General features: G+C 53.4%; 1 protein-coding gene across 1 annotated transcript in view; it reads right to left on the bottom strand.

The window, feature by feature from the left end:
* Positions 1 to 21068, bottom strand: part of APOLTP (apolipoprotein lipid transfer particle homolog) — a 137885-nt gene that overhangs the window by 97603 nt on the left and 19214 nt on the right. Inside the window, exons 2-10 of the mRNA XM_081818880.1 lie at positions 19240 to 19293; positions 17917 to 18077; positions 13064 to 13134; positions 11176 to 11341; positions 10944 to 11078; positions 10134 to 10314; positions 7995 to 8125; positions 2561 to 2664; positions 274 to 439 (exon numbers count right to left, since the gene is read on the bottom strand). Coding sequence (XP_081675006.1) covers positions 274 to 439; positions 2561 to 2664; positions 7995 to 8125; positions 10134 to 10314; positions 10944 to 11078; positions 11176 to 11341; positions 13064 to 13134; positions 17917 to 18077; positions 19240 to 19293 — 1169 coding nt within the window. The remainder of the gene's footprint in view (positions 1 to 273; positions 440 to 2560; positions 2665 to 7994; positions 8126 to 10133; positions 10315 to 10943; positions 11079 to 11175; positions 11342 to 13063; positions 13135 to 17916; positions 18078 to 19239; positions 19294 to 21068) is intronic.

The following is a 21068-nucleotide window of genomic DNA, read 5'->3' as shown; positions in this document are numbered from 1 at the left end:
TTACCACCAGCCCACGAGGGAGGTACTTGTTCTATCCCCGTCTTCCAGATCAGAAAACAGGCTCAGAGAGGTTAGGTCACTTGCTCAGAATCACACAGCTGGGGGGGGGGGGGGAACACTGTTGAGACTCGAACCCAAGATCTCTCTGGTCTGTCCCCACGGGTACCAGGAGGGGTTGGTACAAGGCCCCGACAGAAGGTCACCCCCTGTGTCCAATCAGCAGCCAACTGGGGGAAGGATGAGGGGGGGCCGGGTGGGGGAACAGGGGCTCACCAGCAGCGTGTGGACCATGGCATCCGTGGGCTGTGGGACAAGGGCCAGCGACCAGAGCCACGCCTCCATCTCGTCCGCCTCCACCTCCCCGGACACGATGAGGTCCTTCATGAGGCCCACACAGGGCTCGGTGCCACAGGAGGGCAGGGCGTCCACCAGCGGCTGCCTGAGATCGAGAGACACCGAGGGATGTCACAGAGGTGGCCCACACCTGCGGCGCGCCTTCCAGGCCTCACGTCGAGGCCGACTCCAGTCATGCGGGGAACACTTTGAGGCCCCAGGAAATGCGATGGGCACGTGTCCAGGATCACACACCTTGGAAGGGGCCAAGGCGGGCCTGGGGCCTTGGCTTTTAGGGTCCACAGGGACAAGAGCAGCCCAGTCCAAACCCTGGCAGGTCTGCCCCCCACCAGGAAACAGCGGCTTCGTGCAACACGAGTCCAGCCCACTTGCAAAAAGCTGCCACGATCACCAAGGAGCAAGCACCCCTGCCATTGCAGAAAGGTTCAGAAGCTCAGAAAAGATTTTTAACTTGTATGCAATGGTGGCTCTGAGTAGGGACGTGACCGAATGGGAGGAGGGTCCCCAGGGCACAGCAGAAATGGGAGGCACCGTGAGCCAGCAGGGTGCACAGCTGTGGGTGGACAGGGTCCCCCACCACCCTGATGAGTGACACCCGCGACGGCAGGGGACCTGACACCCCACCCCGACCCACATGCCCACTCTCTGCTGTAAACGGTCTCTGGCCTCAGTTTGCTCATCTGGAAAATGGGAATGCTGATGAATGAGCCTGCCCCGACATGCCCAGGAGTCCTTGGGAACACAGACGTCACTTCATCTGAGTAACAACCTACCTGTTCTTCCCACCTCCCACCCTTGCAACTTCTCTTTTCCCTATAGATGTGGGCCCTGGGAAACCACACCTGGCCAGAAGTGGAGGCGGCAGGAGAAGCAAGAGAATTTCAAGAGGATCCATCTTGTCAGAAACTCCTAGATTTGGGATGGGTCTCCCGCCTCCCTGACTCCCAACATCTACATGGGCACGGGAGACACGGGCTTCTAGGAAAATCCAGAACAGCAAACAGGGTATATGTCACCGTGGAAACAGGCAGTTCCTCCCGAAGACCCCAGGCCCTTGCCTACACCAGACATAATTAAAAATGGTGCCTCAGTCAAACATCACTTCTATTTAAGCCCATAGGTACTGGATGAAGAAGCCCAGACCACCTGGGTCCAAATCCCAACTCTGCTGTGTGATTTTGGGCCAGTTTCCGAACTCCTCTGTGCCTTGGATTTCTTCCGCAAACGTAAAGTAGGAAATACAATAAAGCCACCTACCCCACGGGGGTCCTTGTGGGGGTTAAATGAGGGAATACAGGGGTGTCCGACTCTTGATTTCAGCTCAGGTCATGCTCTCAGGGTCATGAGATCAAGCCCCGCATTGGGCTCCGTGCTCAGCATGAAGCCTGCCTAAGATTCTCTCTCTCTCTCTCCTTCTGCACTTCCCCCTCCCCCCAAAACACTCTCTCTCTCAAATAAATAATCTTTAAAAAAATAAAAATAAATGAGAGAATACAGAGAGAAGGCTTCAGAAGGTGACTATGCATTAGCCATTTGGTTTTGCAGTCATTCAGTTAGACATTTGGTAATGCTCATTTTGCAGGGGTTTTTCTTCCTTTTCGTATTTTGGAGCTGCTAACCCTTTAGAGATCTTTTCGAAAGCCTTTGAGAAAGTCCCAGACGTCTGGATCTCAGGGGCCTGGAGAGCGGCTGGACTTTGGGAAGGAGCCCCACGCTTCCCCCCGCTGCACAGCCCCGAGCTCACAGAGCTCCTCGGAGACCCCCCTTGGCACCCGGGGTCTCTATACACCCCCTTGCTGGCCCCACATCAGTAGGATCCAGGTGGTGGGATCCCAGCCTGGCCGGCACCCCCACCCACGGGCAGAGGGGTACCCAAGGCACATTGGAATGCTAATTCCAGCTCTCAGCAAGAGGGTCCCAGTCTGGGGAGAGAACAAAGCCTGTATTTATTCTGCCAGGCCCTTCAGCTTTAGTCCCAAGAGGGCTCGGCCCGTGGGAACCTCCAAGCTCCCCGCTTAATCACCTTCTTGGCAGCCATCCCCAGACTGAAGGACAAGTCAATATCCCAGGGATGAGAGGAAAGGAGATATCACCATCCATCCCTCAGTGGGGACATGGGACAGTGTCAAGACCAGCCAGCCCCCACCCCCACCCCCAGGACCGCCAGCCAGCTCCTGCCCCCCCTCCCCCGCAGAAAGGTCCTTACCAGTTGTCCCGGCATTTAAAGGAAGACTGTCGCCAGAGTGCCATCAGCTCATCTGGGGAGAGGCCCTGGAGCTCGGACACCAGCGTCAGGAACAGTTCTGCGGCCTGGGAATCGGGGGGCGGGGGGGCAGCATGAGAGACCGGGCAACCCGGGGGAGGAGGGGAGCCCCAGGCTCATCTCAGCCATTCCCCTGCCTTCAGGCAGGACTGCAAAGAAAGTGGGAAATGCATTAGCATCTTCCACCTAAGGTGTCCTGAGACCCAATGCAATGCGGCCACATGTCTGGGCTCCTCTCCAGGGAATCCCTGGAACATGGGCTGGGCCATTTTTATTCTTTAACAAGCATTTATTAGGTACCTATTATGTGTCGGCCCTGCACTAGGGACACGGTGGGGAGAAAAACAGACATGCTATCTGCATTTGTGGGCTTTACGCTCTGATAAAAGCTCAGTAAATGTTCACCATGACCACGATCTAGTTGTTCTAAGGAGTCTTAGCAGATTTCATATAGTGAGGTGGCAATCTTTTCTAATATTTTAAGTGAAAAAAATATAATAAACAAGAAAAAGAAATACAAGAACGTTTTTTCAGAATTACGAGCAGAGATGGCTAAGAACGGTTTTGCAGGTTCTGTCCCTTGTCTGCAGGCCTGACCAGCACAGCTGCTGAGGGTCCAAATACACCCAAGGAAATAAAGAACTGTATTCAGAGCACGCACTCCCTAGGTTTCAGGAGATACATGGCTTGGTCCTCGCTCTCTGCTGGCAGCCCCCACGCTTTACCCAGGCTTGGCCAAGGCCAGGAATGAGCCCCCCACACACATCCGGCCAGCCAGGGGGTCTGCTGGGGCTGGGAGCAGCGTGCCTAGCCTCGGGCCTCCCGTGCTGTGAGTGGTGGGGACCCAGTTCCCATGCACACAGCTTGGCTCAGCAAGACACAGGCTGCAAACCAGGCCCCTCACTGGCCAGCTCAGCCCACTCACCTCTCTGCCAGCATGCCTGCCTCCACCCCAGGGTCCACGCAGCATTCCCATAACATGTCTTCTCTTAGCAGAGCCGGTGGCTACCCTAAGCTCTGCCTTTGCTCCCTTGTGCAGAACACCCAAGCCAGGCCCTTGTTGGGGGGTGACTGCCACCATCACGGCTGGCCCTGACTGCTGTCGGCCTTAAAGACTCTCTGTCCCCCCAGCTTGGGCCAGCTACCCTGGGGCCTCTTGATTCCAGGCCTGCTGCCTGCCTTCTGGATGGGTCAGATCTGTTTCCTTCCAGCTTTCCCCAGCAGAACCCAAGATTCTCTGGGCTTAGACACGCATGCTCTTATGTCCTCCAGCAAGGATGCACACCGCTGTGCCTGGCTGGGCAGGCATCTTCCCACCTGGGGGGGGGCAGGTGTCCACCCGGGTGTGCTCCTCCTCCTCCAGGCAGGCCTCCAGCCCCAAGTGTTGGCATCAGGACTAGCTTTCCAGAGCCAGGCATGGCAGGAAGGATCTCGGCAGCTCATTCCGGTTTCCCCTCCAGCAGGGAGAGAAGGGAGAAGCCTATCCACTAAGAACAAGGACACACAATACTACCACCACCTCCAACCCCAGTCACTTTGTACAGAGTGTGTGCCAGGCACTATTCTAGGCCATGTGCATGCATCATCCCATCTGACCTTCACAACGCCCTATGGGGAGCAGCTGTCACTGTCCCCACTTAACAGAGAAGATTCGCGACTCTCTGAGCACCTAAGTCAGGTGTTAGTAGTCTCAGCCCTGAGTCAAGAACCGAACCCAAGCCACTTAGCTCCTAAACCCACAGCCTTAACCAGTGTCTTCTGGGCTGGCGGGGCGTGGGGGTGTTTGGGGGGAATGACAAAACAAACAAAAAGAAAACACCCAAAAAAACACAAGAAAAAGGAAAGCCCTGATCTGTAGCACCTGCTGATTTCCAGGGTGCCACGACTCCCGCCGTGGCCCCTCTCCAGCTGTCCGTGTGCTGGCACGGCATGCAGACTCGGGAAGAGCCGCACGGACGCACCAGAGCACATCCGATTTCCACGACAGCAGGTGCAAACGACCTTGAGAGTGGAGGTCACGGGCAGGCGACGGTTTTGAGTACTCACCACCTTTGTTTCTAACGGGACTTATTTCTAACCCAATCGATAATAATGGCTGCATTTAGCAACCAGCCTGCTGGATTCCCACCATCAGCTCTGATACACCACGGTCTACACAGTCTCTCAAACCCTTGGCTGTATACAATCGGTGTTTAATAAAGACCCGAGACTTGGGCTCCTTATTCCTAGAATACCGGACAGTAACCGTGAGCTGTGCCCTCTCCCTGGCATCCTCCCTGCTTCTCTTCGGGCCTCCCCCCGCATAGCCCACTGATGCTCGTGGCTACGCAGCCCGCTGCCCCCCACATCGAAGCTCCTGGGCCCCTCTGCGGAGGGTCAGGCTGGGGAATTTGCTCTCGACTGAACAGACTCCTGGTTTTGTTTCCAGACCGAAAAACGAATCTTGTCTCCTGCCCACCAATAATGGGGAGGGGCAAGGGCATTCCACGCTGCAGCCGGGGAGGTCGGTCCCCTGGGCAACCAAGCGGGGTGCCCTCAGCCCTCCGGGGGGCCGAGGAGCTGCTTGGTGTGCACTGAGGCATCCCTGAAAAGCCATTTTCAGGAACAAGGTCCTCAGCAACTCACCCCCAGCCCGGGGGACGTCCCCAGTGGGAACAATTCACTTCCTTTCTCAAGCTATAAATACAGAGCAGCCGTCCTGTGCCCTCTGGGGCCAGTGCTGCCAATCTCCGGGAGGGAAGGGGCAGGCCTGCGGCAGGGGGTCAGAGCGTGCTCTGGGGGCCAGACGAGAGGAAGCGGGCCTGTCCTGGGGCTTCCCAGTGTGTCAGGAGGTTCAGCAAATAAAGCGACTGTTCTCAAAGGGGGATACCGGGCACCACCTAGAGATGCTTTCGGTGGTCACAACGGGGGAAGGGGTGCTGCTAACATCCTACAATGCACAGGACGACCCCCACAATAAAGAATGATCTGGCCCAAGGGGCAAGTCGTGTCAAGGTAGGAACCCTGCTGTGGGGTCAGGCTGCCTGGCTTGACAGCTGGCCCGGTCACTTACTGGCCGGAGGACCACCTTGTGAGGCGGATGGCCCCTTTCCTTTGGGCTGCTCTCTGACTCCCGCAAAAGCCCCAGGTGAGGCCCATGGATCAGCAAGCTGGGAGCCCGGCTCCCACTTCCCGAAACAGTGAAGACCCAGCTGCAGGTGTCTCCGCTATATATCCATACGTACACAAAATGTACAGTGTCTGTGTGCGCGTGCAATACGCACTCAGTATATACATATATAATATAGTCTGTGTATTCTATATATTTTACTATATATTTAATATGTAGTCAATAAATACAATCAATATAGTCTCCCTACATATTCAATATATTATGAAAAATATGTATTTTCTCAGTGTTTTTCTGAATCTGATCCTTCTCTCCCCCACCTCCCACCTGCCCCCCAGCCCACCGTCCTTCATGTCATGTCTCCCCGCGTTACTGCAATAGCCTCTTAGCTGGGCTCCCAGCATCCCACCTGGCCCTCAGTCTGTTCTCCAGGCCTGGTCAGTGTGTGAGCGTTAAAACACACATCAGATTGTGACCTCCCTCCTCTGCACAATACCCTCCAAGTCTCCCCACTACCTCGAGAAAAAGTGATCTGTGTGCTCTGCCAAGGGCCCCCTCTTGCGCCTCCCCACCAGGCTCCAGCCACACCGGCCCCCCTGCCACTTAGCCTTGAACTCCCCCAGCAGCAGCTCCCGCCCTGGAGTGTATGTGCTCTGCCCCCGCCCCCAACTCTCACCCTACATCCACACGGCCCACTCTGCAGGTCCTTCAGACCCCTGCTCAAGGTCACCTCCCCAGGAAGGCCTCCCAGGCCATCCATCATTTCAACTTGCAGCCCATGCCAGAGCCTCCTTGCCCCTCCCCCTCTTTCCCTGCTCTACCTGTCCCCCAAGCCCTCGGGGCCCAGCATATTTGGTTCACAGGTATGTGGGTGTCCCCACTCAAGCACTCCAGGCACTCCTGAAGCCGAGCAGGACACAGGGGTCTGCTCATCTCAGCCCCACCCCTGGAGATGAAGGCCAACCCACCCCTGCCTGGATGCTTCTGGCCCAGTCTCCACAAACTCCCGAAGAAATGCTTCACCTCACCAAGGCAGGGCACCCAGGAGGGCCTTTGGTGCAAAGAATCCCAGCCTAAGGGTGCTCCTGGCTCTGAGGGCTATGGCTGGCTGGTCACTGGCCTCCCAACATCGTCCTGTACCCTACTCCGCCAGAGAAACAGAGACACCCAGAGCTGTGCACCCAGATGCCAGTTCCCAGCCCACACCTGCCAGGTCAGAATATCGAGGCTCGGGGTCTGGGCACCTGTGTATCTGAGAAGCCCCCACGCCCAAGTGCTGCCAGGAAAGCTGAGCTTTGGAGGGCGAGGGTGTGCCTGGAACACTCGGCACCATGCCGAGGGCCCCAGTTCTGCTCATCCCCTGAATGACCGATTTCGGTTTCCCAAATCCTGGGTCCTGGGTAAGCAGCCAATGAAACGGGTATTATCCGGAATAAACAAACAAGGATAGTGTGAGCCCTCCCAGGCTGTTACGGGACCAGAGGAAAAACACCCCTTTCTGTTCTTCTCAGCACACAGGCACTGGGGCCTGAGTCAGAAAAATCCCCCTATCTCTCACACCTTTCAGGAGAAGCCCTGGCTTCCACGCTAAGTCAGCAGCAACTCTGAGATGGGGCAGAAATCGTGGCTGCGGTGGAAGTCGTCCAAACTGTCACTGGTGGTGGCACCCAGAGCTGGGAATGGTAGGGATGGTGGGACAAAGATCGCTATGTGCCTGGAACATTCTAGAAATCATCCTGACCATGAGACCCTGCGGGAGCCGGCCCCACTGGTCCTCACTGTCCAACTCCAGCAAGGCTGGGCGGCCTGCTCCCCAGACCTATCCTCAGGGCTCAGACTCCAGACTTTGCTCCTTTCCAAGCTCTTTTCAGAGCTCCTTCCCCCTAGATTTCAAAGAGACCACCCCAGGTCTCAACTCCAGTGTCTTCTGCTTGAGACCCCTAGTCTGAAGTGGTTACTCAGCCACATCCCTACTGCATTCAGAATGCCAGCCTGAGAGCCCAACAGGAGATGAAAGAAAGGCCTCCTCTTTGCTCATCTCCTACCTGTATTGGGGCACAAGTTTTGGCACACACCAGCTAGATCTCTTCCCCTTCTTTTGCTTTTGTAACCAGGCACAGCTGTGCAGTGCACAACCTGCGCAACTGTACGTAGCAGCCCTGATCCTGAACATCTAGGAGGATAGACCATAAAGGATTTAGCAAAAAAGAACAGGGTGTCTCAGGGACCCAGGCCAGATTCTGGCTTAGGGCTGGAGAAAGCACTTACCTCAAAGCTCGTGGTCTGAGCCAGGCACAGTTTCCTCAGTGATGCGGCCACTGTGACCACCGTAGCCTGAGACTGTGTTTCCTCCCATTCGTACAACAGACTGCTTGGAGTTACATCTCCATCGTCCGGATCTGATATGGGAAGCACTAGATGGGGAGGACCATATGGGGGAATGCCAGAATAAGAAGGAGGTCCCATGAGAGCCGCCCCCAACCCTACCAATGCTTCCTTCTGTATGTGTCCGACAAGGGGTGTGGGGGTGTGGCGGTGGGGACATGCACAAGGAAAATCATGGCAGCATTGTTGCTACCAGCAAAAGATGGGAAAGAAACAACCTTTATACCCATCTGTGAGCGATAGTCAAATAGGCTACCTCCAAAGCCCTCTTCGGATTGAGAGAGAAAACATGAAAAGTCCATCCACTCAATCAAAGATTAATCAGAAATAAAAAGGTCGGACACCAGCTACAATGTGGACAAACCTTGAAACATACTAAGTGAAAGGAGCTAGTCCTAGAAGGTTACATACTATATGATTCTATCTACCTGGTATGTCCAGATTGGGGAAATCCAGTGGTTGTCCGGGGCTCGGGGAGACAGGGGGTGATGACAGACGGGTGTGAAATTTGTGGAGTCACGAAAACGTTGCAAAATTGGTTGCCATGGTAGGTGTATGACTCTGTGACTATACTAGAAGCCATCGAATTGTTCACTTTAAATGGACTAACGGTACAGCACACAAATTAAAATTTTTTTAATTTAAAAATAAAAATAAAACCATGTATGGGGCGCCTGGGTATCTCAGTCGGTTGAGCGTCCAACTCTTGGTTTGGGCTCAGGTCGTGATCTCAGGGTGATGAGATCGAGCCTCACGTGGGGCTCTGTGCTCAGCATGGAATCTGCTTGAGATTCCCTCTCTCTCCCTCTTCCCCTCCCCCCTGCTCACACGCTTTCTGTCTCTTTCTCAAAATAAATAAATCTTTAGGGGCGCCTGGGTGGCTCGGTCAGTTAAGCATCTGCCTTTGGCTCAGGTCATGATCCCGGGGTCCTGGGATTGAGCCCCGCATCGGGGTCCTTGCTCAGTGGGGAGCCTGCTTCTCCCTCTCCCACTCCCCCTGCTTGTGTTCCCTCTCTGTCTCTCTGTCAAATAAATAAATAAAAGCTTTAAGAAATAAATAAAAAAAAATCTTTAAAAAAAAACAAAACCACTTGTATCTTAGTGAAGATCCGACTAGACACAACTAGATGCCCCGTCACGGCTAGCAAGGTGCCTGAGGGAGAGCTCAGGAGGCAGGTCAGGCTGGGATCTTAGCCAGTGTTCCATAGAGCCAGAGAGGATGCTGGGAAGCTGCAGGGCTCTGGTCCCACCTGCCAGGTTCTCCCGAAGGTGGAGCAGTGAGCCTGGGCTCAGAAGCACAGGGCTCCCGGCCAGGGCTACAGAACAGAGCTGGGGGTTCGAGTCTTGGCTCTGCCTCTCACTAGCCATGTGACTTCAGACAAGTCCTCTTATCCCTTGGAGGCACAGTTCCTTATTTGAAAATGTAACTAATAACAGTACCTTCCTAATGGGCTCATAATAAAAACCAAATTAAATAATCCACATAAAACACTCAGCACAGCTCCTGGCCCAAGTAAATCCTTCCCAAGTGTTAGCAGTAAGAAGCATTTTTATTATGCAGAGAAACAGTTTTCAATCATGAAAAATTATCTTTTTCCCTCAGATGCATGCCTTGCTTCTTTCTTTCCATGCAAAATTGGAGGAGAGAGTCAAGCTCCAGGGAATTTCATGTGTTGGCAGAGACTTTCCAGAAAACCAGGAAAGCTGAGTCAGCTTGCCCCCCAAAATGGTCAGGTCATCAGATGGAAGGTAGAATTCTCTCACAAAAGCAGGGAACCACAAGATTCTATCTCCACTGAAAACACCCTGGGAGAAGGTCAAGACCAAGCCTGAGCCAGCTGAGCCAGCAGAAACTTCTAGAGAAACTTCTAGAGAAAGAGACTGACTCTCCTGATGATAGCCATTTTCAGAAACGGTTCAAGACAGCCAGGGACAGAGGGATAGAGCCTAGGCCTGCTTAAGCCCCCCACCAAAGGAGGTCTCAAGGCTCCTCTGAGGGTCCTCATATCCACGCTTGGTCACCTGTGACGGCCGGATCCAGGGACATCTCACGCAGCAGGGTGAGCGAGGAAAGCGTCTGCATCTGCACCCCACTTGCCTTCTCAGAGAGGGGCCGCACGGTGTCCAGCTCCGTGCAAGAGGCCACACTCAGCATGCCAGCCTGGAAACTCTGGAAGCAGGTCAGGTGGGAGGCCAGGCCAGCCTGCTGGACCACAGGGGCGGGGAGAGGCAGGGGCTCAGGGGAGGCCCAGGCTGTGAAGGAACCTAGCTGATGGGGCCCCTGGAGGGCTGGAGGGAGTGAGGTGGGAAGCACTGGGGGCTTCAACACGGGACCTCAGTACCCTCCCCCCAACCTGGGTTGTAGTACCCACAGCCCAAGCAAAGGATGACGGGGGCAGGGCGAGCACAAGGGAAGCAAGAAAGTCCCAGGAACAGGTCATAAAACCTCAGTTGGAAAATGAAAAACAGCAGAGGTAGCTGCATGGGATGCCAGATATCAAGACTTTGTCTAATAGTAGTTACGGGCACCGAGGATCACCTCTTATCCTTCCCCAGAAAGGCGCTATTTACAAAACACGTTCTCTGCAGGGAGCTGTGGACAGGAGGGGAGGAGAGGAAGTGGGGGGCCAGGCAGCAGAGAGGAGCTGTGGGGAAGGGAGAAGGGAGGACGAAGGGGGAGGAGAGATGGAGGAGGGGTGGGAGCAGAGGAGTCTGGAGGGAAGCAGAGAGAAAGGGACTGATGGTGTAGACGGGACAGGGAGCAGTTGAGGAGGGAGGAGGGGAAGGAAGACGGGACTAGGGGAGCGGACGGGAGGACCTGGGGGCACTTACCTCCTCCCAGGGCAGGGCCTGGGAGCGCAGGGAGGAGCGCACTCTGCGCAGGGAGCAGCGGGCCAGGTCCTTGGTCTTGCGCAGCCCCGCACCATGTGGCTGGTACGTGGTGGGACACCTGCCCAGGACGTCCACCTGGGTGGGCGGGACCCCATCAGCCCCATGTCAGCCCCCTGTCAGCCCCCTGTCAGCCCCCTGCCCCCACCCCCTCCAGGCTCCCCCCCGGCCTCACCTCTTCGAGGGTCTGGGGGCCGCGGGCGTCCGGGCGCCCCTGCAGGAGGCTCAGCACCGCGCGCTTCACGTTCAGCGCCCAGCGAGGCTCTGCGCGGCGGGGACACAGGTGGGCCACGCACCCTGCCTGCAGGATGAAGCGCAGCGGGTGGCGGCCCAGGGCAGCGCTGGGGACAGGCGGGCGGGAGTCAGGCAGAGGCCCTCCAAGGCACCAGGCCACCTCTTCACTGTGGGGGCCATGGTATCCCTGCTCCTCCTGCTCTAGGTCGGCCCGCCAAGGAAGCCCCCCCAACCCCCCGCATCTTCCCAAATAGCCTTGCTTCCCTCTTCAGCTGGGTTCCCCAGCAACTTCTGAATCAAACACAAGGGGCAGCCAACTCTTTGCTCAAAGCTGCCCCCGGACTTATTAACACTTGCCCCAAAAGTACCTGTGTGTGTCCAGCCTCAGATAATAGAAAACTGCACTTCCAAGACCTTTCTGAACTCCAAAGATTCTCATTTTCCCAGCCCACCGGGGAGGTACCTAGCATTCCCCCCCCCCACACACACACACCCACACCCACACACCCACATTACAGAGGAGGAAATGGAGGCTCAGGACCAGAATGTGACTTGTTCGGGACAGCAGCTGGGATTCGAACCCAGGCAGGTGGGCTCCAGTGTCATGGGTCTCAAACTGCCCCCCAACCCCAGGACTTGAGAATCCATCACTGTGCAGATGAGGAAAAGAGGCCCAGAGAGGGGGAGCTACTCGGGGGGATCATACAGCAAGTTAGGGAGGAGCTGGGACCAGAATTCGGCCCAATGCTCATCCGGCCACCCCTCACCTGGCCGAAAGGAGCCTGTGTCCTGCATCTGCCAGGTGAGGGGATGAGAGGGGGGAGGTGATGGGCGGTGAAGTCCCCACAGTTGTGTGTGGGGACAGAACAGAGCCAAACTTGAGCAGTGAGCCAGCAGGGCAGAATTTTGAGGGACAGAAGTGTCCCTACTTGTACCTCCCCGGGAGGTCACTGTCCCTTCTCCAGCTCCAACTGGAGACCCCCTGGGTCTCAGGCCTGGCCCTAGAGAAATGCTAATGGTGCCCGCCCCTTCCAGAATAGCAAATGTCAGTCTGGCCTCAAGGCTCTGACAACCCCCAGCCCTCTGACTTAGCATTTCTGATGAGGAGCCCAAGGACAATAGCCCGCACTGCTCCCGTGGAGGAGACCACCCTAAGCCTTTCAGGGGGATCCATCTGCCCCTCGGCAGCATCCCCCATCCCTGCACCCCAGCACAAAGGCTTTATTTTTTTTAAACAAATGAATTTGCAATAAAAAAGGAAGAGGAATCTGCAGAGATGGGCTTGTCTTCAGTCTGGCGGGTGGACTGAGCTTTGAGGCCACGGAGGCCACTGTCAGGGAGTCCTGGGAAACAAGCCGGAGAGAGAATTCCAGGCTTGGCCAGGTCACAAAAGGGAGGCTTAGCTTGGGACGGGAAAGGCCATGGGTCTCTAAGAAAACCCCCATCTCAGCAGAGACAGGGAAGAGAGGGGTGGGCTTTAACGGAATACACCCAGTGTCTTCCAGAATGCACTCAAGGACAATGCCCGGAGAGTGCTTGGCAAACATAAAATCTAGACATGCTGGGAGTGATGGGCAGGGAAATAGGAGGTGAGTTCCGTCCACCAGGTAAGGGAAGGCCACCCGAGGCTACTGAGAGTCGCTCAAGGATCCTACATCAGTCCTCATCAGTGATCTGGTCTGGGTACCTACAAGGTCAAAACCTAAGGCGGGGTTGGGGGGGGGTCATTCTTCCAATCTAACTTGGTGCATCCAGCACCTGGCAGCTGTGGGGGGAGGGTACGGGACTCGCATGTCTGGTTCCATGAGGAGCAAGGCCTAGTGTCTTACCTCAAGTTCTCCGAGTCCTTCAGAACTGCCACCTTGGACCCCAGGATAGATGTCACCTGGAAATCTTGGAGCTGAAGCAGAAAGCACCCGTGAGTCAGTGACCTCTCCTGGGGTACCCCAGGACCTCACCAGTACCCCACACACAAAGCAGTTCTGGGGCCCAGCATGATACTTGGCCCCATGTGGAAGGTAGGCAGAAAGATCCTTCCCTTGAGCAGAAGGTTCTATTTCTAGGTGGTGGATGCCAAATATCTCCAAGGGGTAAATAGTTAAAGCAACCAGGACCTACCGCTCGCTGATAAATGTTCAGAAAGTTCTCACTAGTTTCTCATTTTGCCCAAAAGGCCCTAGAAGTTTGGGTAAAAGATTCATACAGCTATCCAGTAAAAATAGGTTAGGATTGCAAAGCAAACAAACAAAAAAAAGACTTTGCCCACCATGAATAAAACACTTGGATGTCCCAAAAGCACCATGGGCGTATGCATGCATATGTGTGCGTGTGTGCGTGTGCGTGCGTGCGCGCGTGTGTGTGCGTGTGCGCATGTGTGTGCGCGCGTGGGTGCGTGCGTGCGTGCGCGCGCATGTGTACTTATTGCCAAAGAAGATGGACTCCCTAAAGATGAAAAATAAGACCACCCCTAAAAACTGCCTCCCTAACACGACCGATACCACTTTTAAAAGAACAGACTCTTTCTAGAGCAGTTTTAGATTGATAGCAACATTGAGAAGAATGTGCAGCGATTTCCCACATACCTCATATATATTCATACCCACATCCCACATCCTCCCCCATTTCCAACATCCCCAGCAGCATGGCACATTTGTTACAATCAATGAACCCGCACAAACACATCGTCATCCCCCGAAGCCCATAGTTTACACCAGCGGTCACTCTTGGTGGTGTGCACTCTATGGGTTTGCACACACGTACCGTGACACGTATCCACCATTATAGTACCATACAGAACGGTTTCCCTGCCCTTGGATTTCACTTTTTCAAAGTGGCTCATCTTCACTCACCTTGTCTAAAACCTATTTCCTCGCTCTCCTGAAAACCAGCCCCGCTCCCCCAGCAGAGGGTCTGTCATCTCCCCAGTCACCCAGGCTTGATGTCGGGGTGAAATCCAGTCCCCCTTGGCACCAAAAGGCTGTCCGGGACAGTGGATCCCTCAGCCACGGAAATGATACCACTTATTGACTGACCACTTGCTTGAAAGCTACCCATTATAACTGCATTCCATATGCTCCAAATTTTCCATAGAGTCATGGAAGATAGTTTTGAAAACCCACTGAACTTAAAAATACTTAACTTAAAATTACTTAAAAACGGTTAAAAAGGGGGCACCTGGGTGACTCAGTTGGTGAAGCATCTGACTCGATTTCAGCTCAGGTCATGATCTCAGGGTTGTGAGACTGAGCCCCACAACGGACTCCCCGATCAGCAGGGAGTCTACTTCTCTCTCTCTCCCCCACTTTCCCTCTGCCCCTCCCCCCTCTAAAATAAATAAGTAAATCTTTAAACAAATATATTTTTTTAAAAATGAAGATCTGATAGATGCTATGATGTGGATAAACCTTGAGAACATTATACTAAGTGAAAGAACCCAGGCACAGAAGTTTACATATTGGGCGCCTGGGTGGGTCAGTCGGTTAAGTGACTGCCTTCGGCTCAGGTCATGATCCCAGGGTCCTGGGATTTAGTCCTGCATCAGGCTTCTTGCTCTGCGGGGAGCCTGCTTCTCCCTCTCCCACTCCCCCTGCTTGTGTTCCCTCTCTCGCTGTGTCTCTCTCTGTCAAATAAATAAATAAAATCTTTAAAAAAAATTTTTTTTAAAATCTTTAGGGGTGCCTGGGTGGCTCAGTCGTTGGGCGTCTGCCTTCGGCTTGGGTCGTGGTCCTGGAGTGCTGGGATCGAGCCCCACATCGGGCTCCCTCCTCGGTGGGAAGTCTGCTTCTCCCTCTCCCACTCCCCCTGCTGTGTTCCCTCTCTCGCTGTGTCTCTCTCTGTCAAATAAATTAAAAAAAAAAAGTTTACATATTGACTGTGATAAGTGAATCCACTTCTTGGAGTACCTCACTAGCAAATTCCTAGAGGCAGGAAGTAGAATAGAGATCCAGGGGGCTGGTGGGGAGGAGGGAAGGGGTGTTATTGTGTAAGGGGGAAAGTGCTTCTGTTTGGGATGATGAACAATCATCTGGAGACAACAGTCGTAATTGTGTATGTAATTTGTACATATGTACATATTTATGTAACATTGTAAATGCATTTGTTGCCACTAAATTATACACTTAAAATAGTTAATAAAATAGTAGGGGCGCCTGGGTGGCTCAGTCAGTTAAGTGTCTGACTCTTGATCTCAGCTCAGGTCTTGATGTCCGGGTAGTGAGTTCAAGCCCTGCATTGGGCTCCACGCTGGGCATGGAGCCTGCTTAAAAAAATTAATTTAATTAAATAGTAAACCTTGTGATATATATTTTACCACGATTAAAAAAAAAAATTATGGGCGCCTGGGTGGCTCAGTCAGTTAAGCGTTTACCTTTGGTTCAGGTCATGATCTCGGGGTCCTGGGATCGAGCCCTGTGTCGGGCTCACTCCTCAGCGGAGAGTCTGCTTGTCCCTCTCCCTCTTCCCCTCCCTACTGCTCATTCTCTCTCACTCTCTCTCTCTCTCAAATAAATAAATATCTTTAAAAAAAGAATAAAGAGAAGCCAGACACGCAAGAGAAAGAATATCCTGCCTAATGCCATTAGGGAAAAGTCCAAAGGCAGGCAAAACTCATCCATGGTATTAGAACTCAGGGGGCCTTTGGAAAAGTGACCAGAAGGGAGAATGGGGGAGGTTGGAGGGGGGTGCGTTTCATCTCATGATCTGGTGGTGAGTACACACACATGTTCTGTTTGTGAAAATTCATTTTTCTGAAAACTTATTTTCACACTTTAACTGATTGCCTCTTGAGTGGCTGTAAACTTTCCGTTTTTGCCAAAACTCTTTGATGTAAGCCAGTTTTTTCTATTCTTGACAACATTGGACATTATCTTTTTTTTTTTTATTATTTCTTAGAGAGTGCAGAAGGGGGAGGTACAGAAAGAGAGAGAGAATCTTAAGCAGCCTCCACGTCCAGTGTGGAGCCCAACAAAGGCTCCATCCCACGACCCTGAGATCCTGACCTGAGCCGAAATCAAGAGTCAGACGCTCAACCGACTGAGTCAGCCAGGGTTCCATCAATTTTTTTTTTTAATGCTAAAAATAAAGCAACTGAATGAGTCAGCAGCAACACACCATTTGCTTTGTGAAAACTAGCCCTGTAGAGGGACGCCTGGGTGGCTCAGTCGGTTGGGCGTCTGCCTTCGGCTCAGGTCATGATCCTAGGGTCCTGGGATCGAGTCCCACATTGGGCGCCTTGCTCGGTGGGGCGCCTGCTTCTCCCTCTGCCTGTCTCTCTCTCTCTGATAAATAAATAAAATCTTAAAAAAAAAAAAAACTAGCCCTGTAGAAAAAAAACAAATGCTGCTGGTATTTTGATGGACATGAGCAGACAAAGACTCCACCGAAGAGGCAGGTCTGAGCCAAACAGACATTTTGGATGGTTTAAGAATTCAGAGGCAGGGGTGCCCGGGTGGCTCAGTCGGTTAAGCGTCTGCCTTCGGCTCAGTTCATGATCTCAGGGTCCTGGGATCCAGCCCCACATCGGACTCCCTGCTCAGAGGGGAGTCTGTCCCTCTCCCCTCCCCACTTGTGTGCTCTCTTGCTTGCTCTCTCTCATAAATAAAATCTTTAAAAAATAAAGAATTCGGAGGCAGCTCAGAGCCACCCCGTAAAAGACCCCATCCTGTGATCTACATGAAACATTAAAAAAAAAAAATTTTTTTTTTTTTAGAAACTCTTGTCAGCAAGCACTCCAGCCAGTTCAAAAATGCTTCTTAATGGGGCGCCTGGGTGGCTCAGTCGTTGGGCGTCTGCCTTCGGCTCAGGTCATGATCCCAGGGTCCTGGGATCGAGCCCCACTTCGGGCTCCCTGCTCCGCGGGAAGCCTGCTTCTCCCTCTCCCACTCCCCCTGCTTGTGTTCCCTCTTTCGCTGTGTCTCTCTCTGTCAAATAAATAAATACAATCTTTTGAAAGAAAAAAAAAATGCTTCTTAAGCATGAGGGAAGACTCCAGTGAAACCAAGAGGCCATTTATGCAGGGTGGAAGGGTCTGTCCAGGAAACAGAGGAGAATCATCAGGAAGGAGACAGGAAAGAATAGGCAGGCACTTCCACTTGCAAGAACACAAGGGAACTCTGGGGAAAATCTTGATAAAAGGAAATCTATGACCACCAAGTCTAGCTCATAATTCTGCCTCAACTGAACCCAGAATAAATACCACCCCACGCCACCTTACCATTTGCCTTTAACCCGAGCCATGGACCCAGGCACAGCAAGGTCCAGTGTCCAGTATAAAGTTGCCCAGGGCAGGCCTGGGGGCCCCATCCAGGCCTTGGATATCCACTCCAGTGTGTTCATTTGTCTACAAGGCTCTTGACTTGGTTTGGCTTTGTTCACTCCTGGGACCTGCAGGTTCCCGAGCTTTGACCCTCATTCCTACCAAAGACACAGCTTGTCCCCATTCCATGGCTCTACTTATTCCAAGGAATACCCTTACTCTTTTTTTTTTAAACACTGCTATTCCCCCACTGGGCACCTCCTACAACCAAAATGGCGCCATGTGCCCATGTCACCCCCTGGAGTCCTGACTTGTTGATTTTTGAGATTCCTCAGAAATCTCCTCTCTATTGCAAAGCTGGGGGTCTGTGGCTTCCCCTGGGCCTTCCCCAGCATCACTGTGACCTCTCTGTTACCCAAAGACACTCACCCATAAGGCCATCTGGCACGGGCCAAGCACATCAACGATGGCCAAGCCTTGGAGGCCAAGGCCACTTCCTTCCACTGAGTCTCCCTGCAGGCCAGTACTGGTGTTGGTAGAAAAGTGATAGGTGTATCTGGTGCCCACAGGGAGGTGGGGATCAGCTGACCCTGGAGAGCAGACAGAGGGCACAGTGTCACCTTGACAACCCATCACCCTCTGGGACCCAACTGCATGGAGACTATTTGGACATCCTGTTCCCACCTCCCTCCCTCCATCTGGGCCATGAGCTGCCTGCTCCTGGTGCAGGGGAAGGCTGGGGGGCTACACACTCCTATGAGGGTCAAGGAGAAAATTACAATATTAACAGTTAGTGCTTAGTAAACGTCAACCGGTGTTCTCAGATGCTAAGGCCCCCTTCTAAGAGCTTTATATGTCATCTTTGGCCTCTACCCACTTGATGGGACACCCAGTTGCCATAACCAAAACTATCTCTAGACATTGCAAAATATCCCTGAGAGGTACCATCATCCTGGTTCAGAACTAATGATCTACACTTACGTGAACCCATTTAGGCCTCTTACCCAACTTTGAGGTGGGTGCTCTTAGTTTCCCCATTTTACAGAGGTAGAAACGGAGGCCCAGAGAGGTTAACTAACTCACCCAAGGTCACACAGCTGGGATGCCAACCTTGGAAGTCTGACTCCTCACCTTGAGGACTATAGCGTGTGCGAGGAAGGTGTTGCCCTGATCCCTTATGGGGGCAGAACTGTCAAGCTGACAGGACTCAGGAGCACTGAGGTGGCGGAAAGGGCTGATTTAGGGAGCAGACAGCTCTGTACTTTTCTAACCCTCTATTTAGGCCAGGGGACAGATTGCAAAACTGTGACACCCCACCCTTCTCTGGGGCTTGAAAGTGAATTAACATGTTCATGTGCTCAAACAGAGCCACGCCTTTCACTCCCAGGATGCTTCTCTCCCTCCAAAGAATTTGCCCTGAGGTTCTTTCATCTACTCCACCTCAAAATGCAAATAGAATCACCCAGCACAGATGTTTATTCCACCTGGGGACCACAAGGTATGAGGCCAAAGCCCTTGGGCGCTTTACCTTGGGTGTGTTGTTTGCTTCTCTAACTGCTGATGACCAGATGGCTTTTCCAGAACTGGCCTCGCTCCGCCCAACCGGCCTCCCCTGGGAACGGGGACATGCCCTCCGAGGCTGTCCTGAATCACACCCAGCAGCTGGTCAGCCTTGTTCCCACAACCACCCCCACCCCATCCTGTCTCCTGGTCACCAGAGGTGTGATAAGGTCTCCTGGGAGACTTACTCACCTGTGCACGCCATCATGCAGGAGGCCGCCTGTCTCACCAGCGAATCTGGAATTTCTGAAATCACAGATCAGATGGAACGAGCGCAAGGCCAGAGGGAGGAGAGCCCCAACCCATGGGCTACTGACCTACTTGTGAATGGGACGGTTAAGGGTTCAAGGGGATAAGAGAGAACGCCAGCTCTCCTGTCTCCCATAGGGCTGGGAGTGACCTCCCCAGCCCTTACCCAACCTGCTCTTCCCCATCTTGCTTGCCCACACCACTGTCCCGATTGCTTAAGCTGGTGACCTGGGAGTCATCTGTACTTCTACTCCTTTCCCTTATTGCCACCCCAAATCCAGTACATCAGCACGCTCTGCCAATTCCATCGACAAATGCAGGTCTCCCTCCCTCCCTCCATCTCTCCATCCCTCCCTCCATCTCTCCATCTTTCCCTCCCCTCCCCTCCCCTCCATCTCTCTCTCCATCTCTTCATCCCTGCCTCCCTCCTCTCCTCCCTCCCTCCTTCTGTGTGTCTCCATCTCCCTGGCCATCACTCTAGACAAAGCCACACCTTCTCTTGCCTAGATGATGGAAGTAGCCTCCTAACTATTCCCCCATGTCCACAATTCATCGTCCACAGCTAGAGTCATCTTAAAAACCTAAACCTGATCCCATCACTCCTGGTTTAATAGCTCCTCAGTCTCCTGCCCACCACTCCCGAGCCACATGCACTCATAAGGACATCCCGACCACGAGAGCTGGCCTTACTCTGCCCTCTGGCCACATCTCATCCTGCCCTCACCCTCCAGCCACAATGGCTCTTCTTCAGCTCAAGGCCTCTGCACATGCTGTTCCCTCCTGCCCGAACACTCTTCCTTCTGCTCTTCACACCCCCGGCTCCTTCAGGTCTCGCCCCAGTAGGGCCCTCCCTGACCACTACGAACCAACAAAGCCAGACCAAGGGGCTGCAGCAGTGAATGCTGGACCCTAGCGCTGCTCCCTGGTGGGTCTCAGGACACCTCATCCCCACCCCCACCACCTTCTCAGCTGCAGAAGACAACCACAGCATGAACAGCCTGGGCTCCCGACCTCCTTAGACCTCCTTAGCCCCTACCTTGGGCCACTGAGGTCCCTTTGCAGGGAACCTCCCAGCCCCCCTCCCCAGCAGCTCTCCCTCCGCCCATCCCAGCCTGAGGCCTTCCCACTTCCACCTTCTGTCATTCTCATTTATCCTTTCTTTCAGCCACTTGCCTGCATATTTCTGGCCATCATTGGCCCTCCTGGGACAGCCTCAGCCAGGTAGCCATCCATCTGCAGCCATTTTCATACAACGGCTTTTCAGTAATACCATTTCTATCCTCAAAACCACCCCACCAGGGGCGCCTGGGTGGCTCAGTCGTTAAGTCATTAAGTCGACCTGCCTTTGGCTCAGGTCAGGATCCCAGGGTCCTGGGATCGAGCCCCAAATCAGGCTCCCTGCTCCGTGGGAAGCCTGTTTCTTCCTCTCTCACTCCCCCTGCTTGTGTTCCCTCTCTTGCTGTGTCTCTCTCTGTCAAGTAAATAAATAAAATCTTAAAAAAAAAAAAAACCACCCCACTGTGCCCCAAATGCTAACCATTACCCATGCCAGCCTGTTTAATCCCTTGAAAGACAAAGCACTTCCCCCAAACAGGGGAAAGTGCATTTTACACCATTTTGTATAGACCCTTTGCAACAAAAGAACATGGTAGGATGTTCCCACCTCCCAAATGTTGTGTCTCATCTAACAAAATGCTCTTTGCATTCAAGTAGAGTATCGATGGATAAAACTACATTTCAAAGACATTTAACTCAATGGATTTTCCCTCCCA

The sequence above is a fragment of the Leptonychotes weddellii genome, chromosome 5, assembly GCF_054177405.1.
Source record: "Leptonychotes weddellii isolate Sample4059 chromosome 5, ASM5417740v2, whole genome shotgun sequence".
Taxonomy (NCBI): domain Eukaryota; kingdom Metazoa; phylum Chordata; class Mammalia; order Carnivora; family Phocidae; genus Leptonychotes; species Leptonychotes weddellii.
The sequence above is the reverse complement of the archived record's forward strand: the minus strand, read 5'-3'. Positions and strand labels throughout refer to the sequence as shown.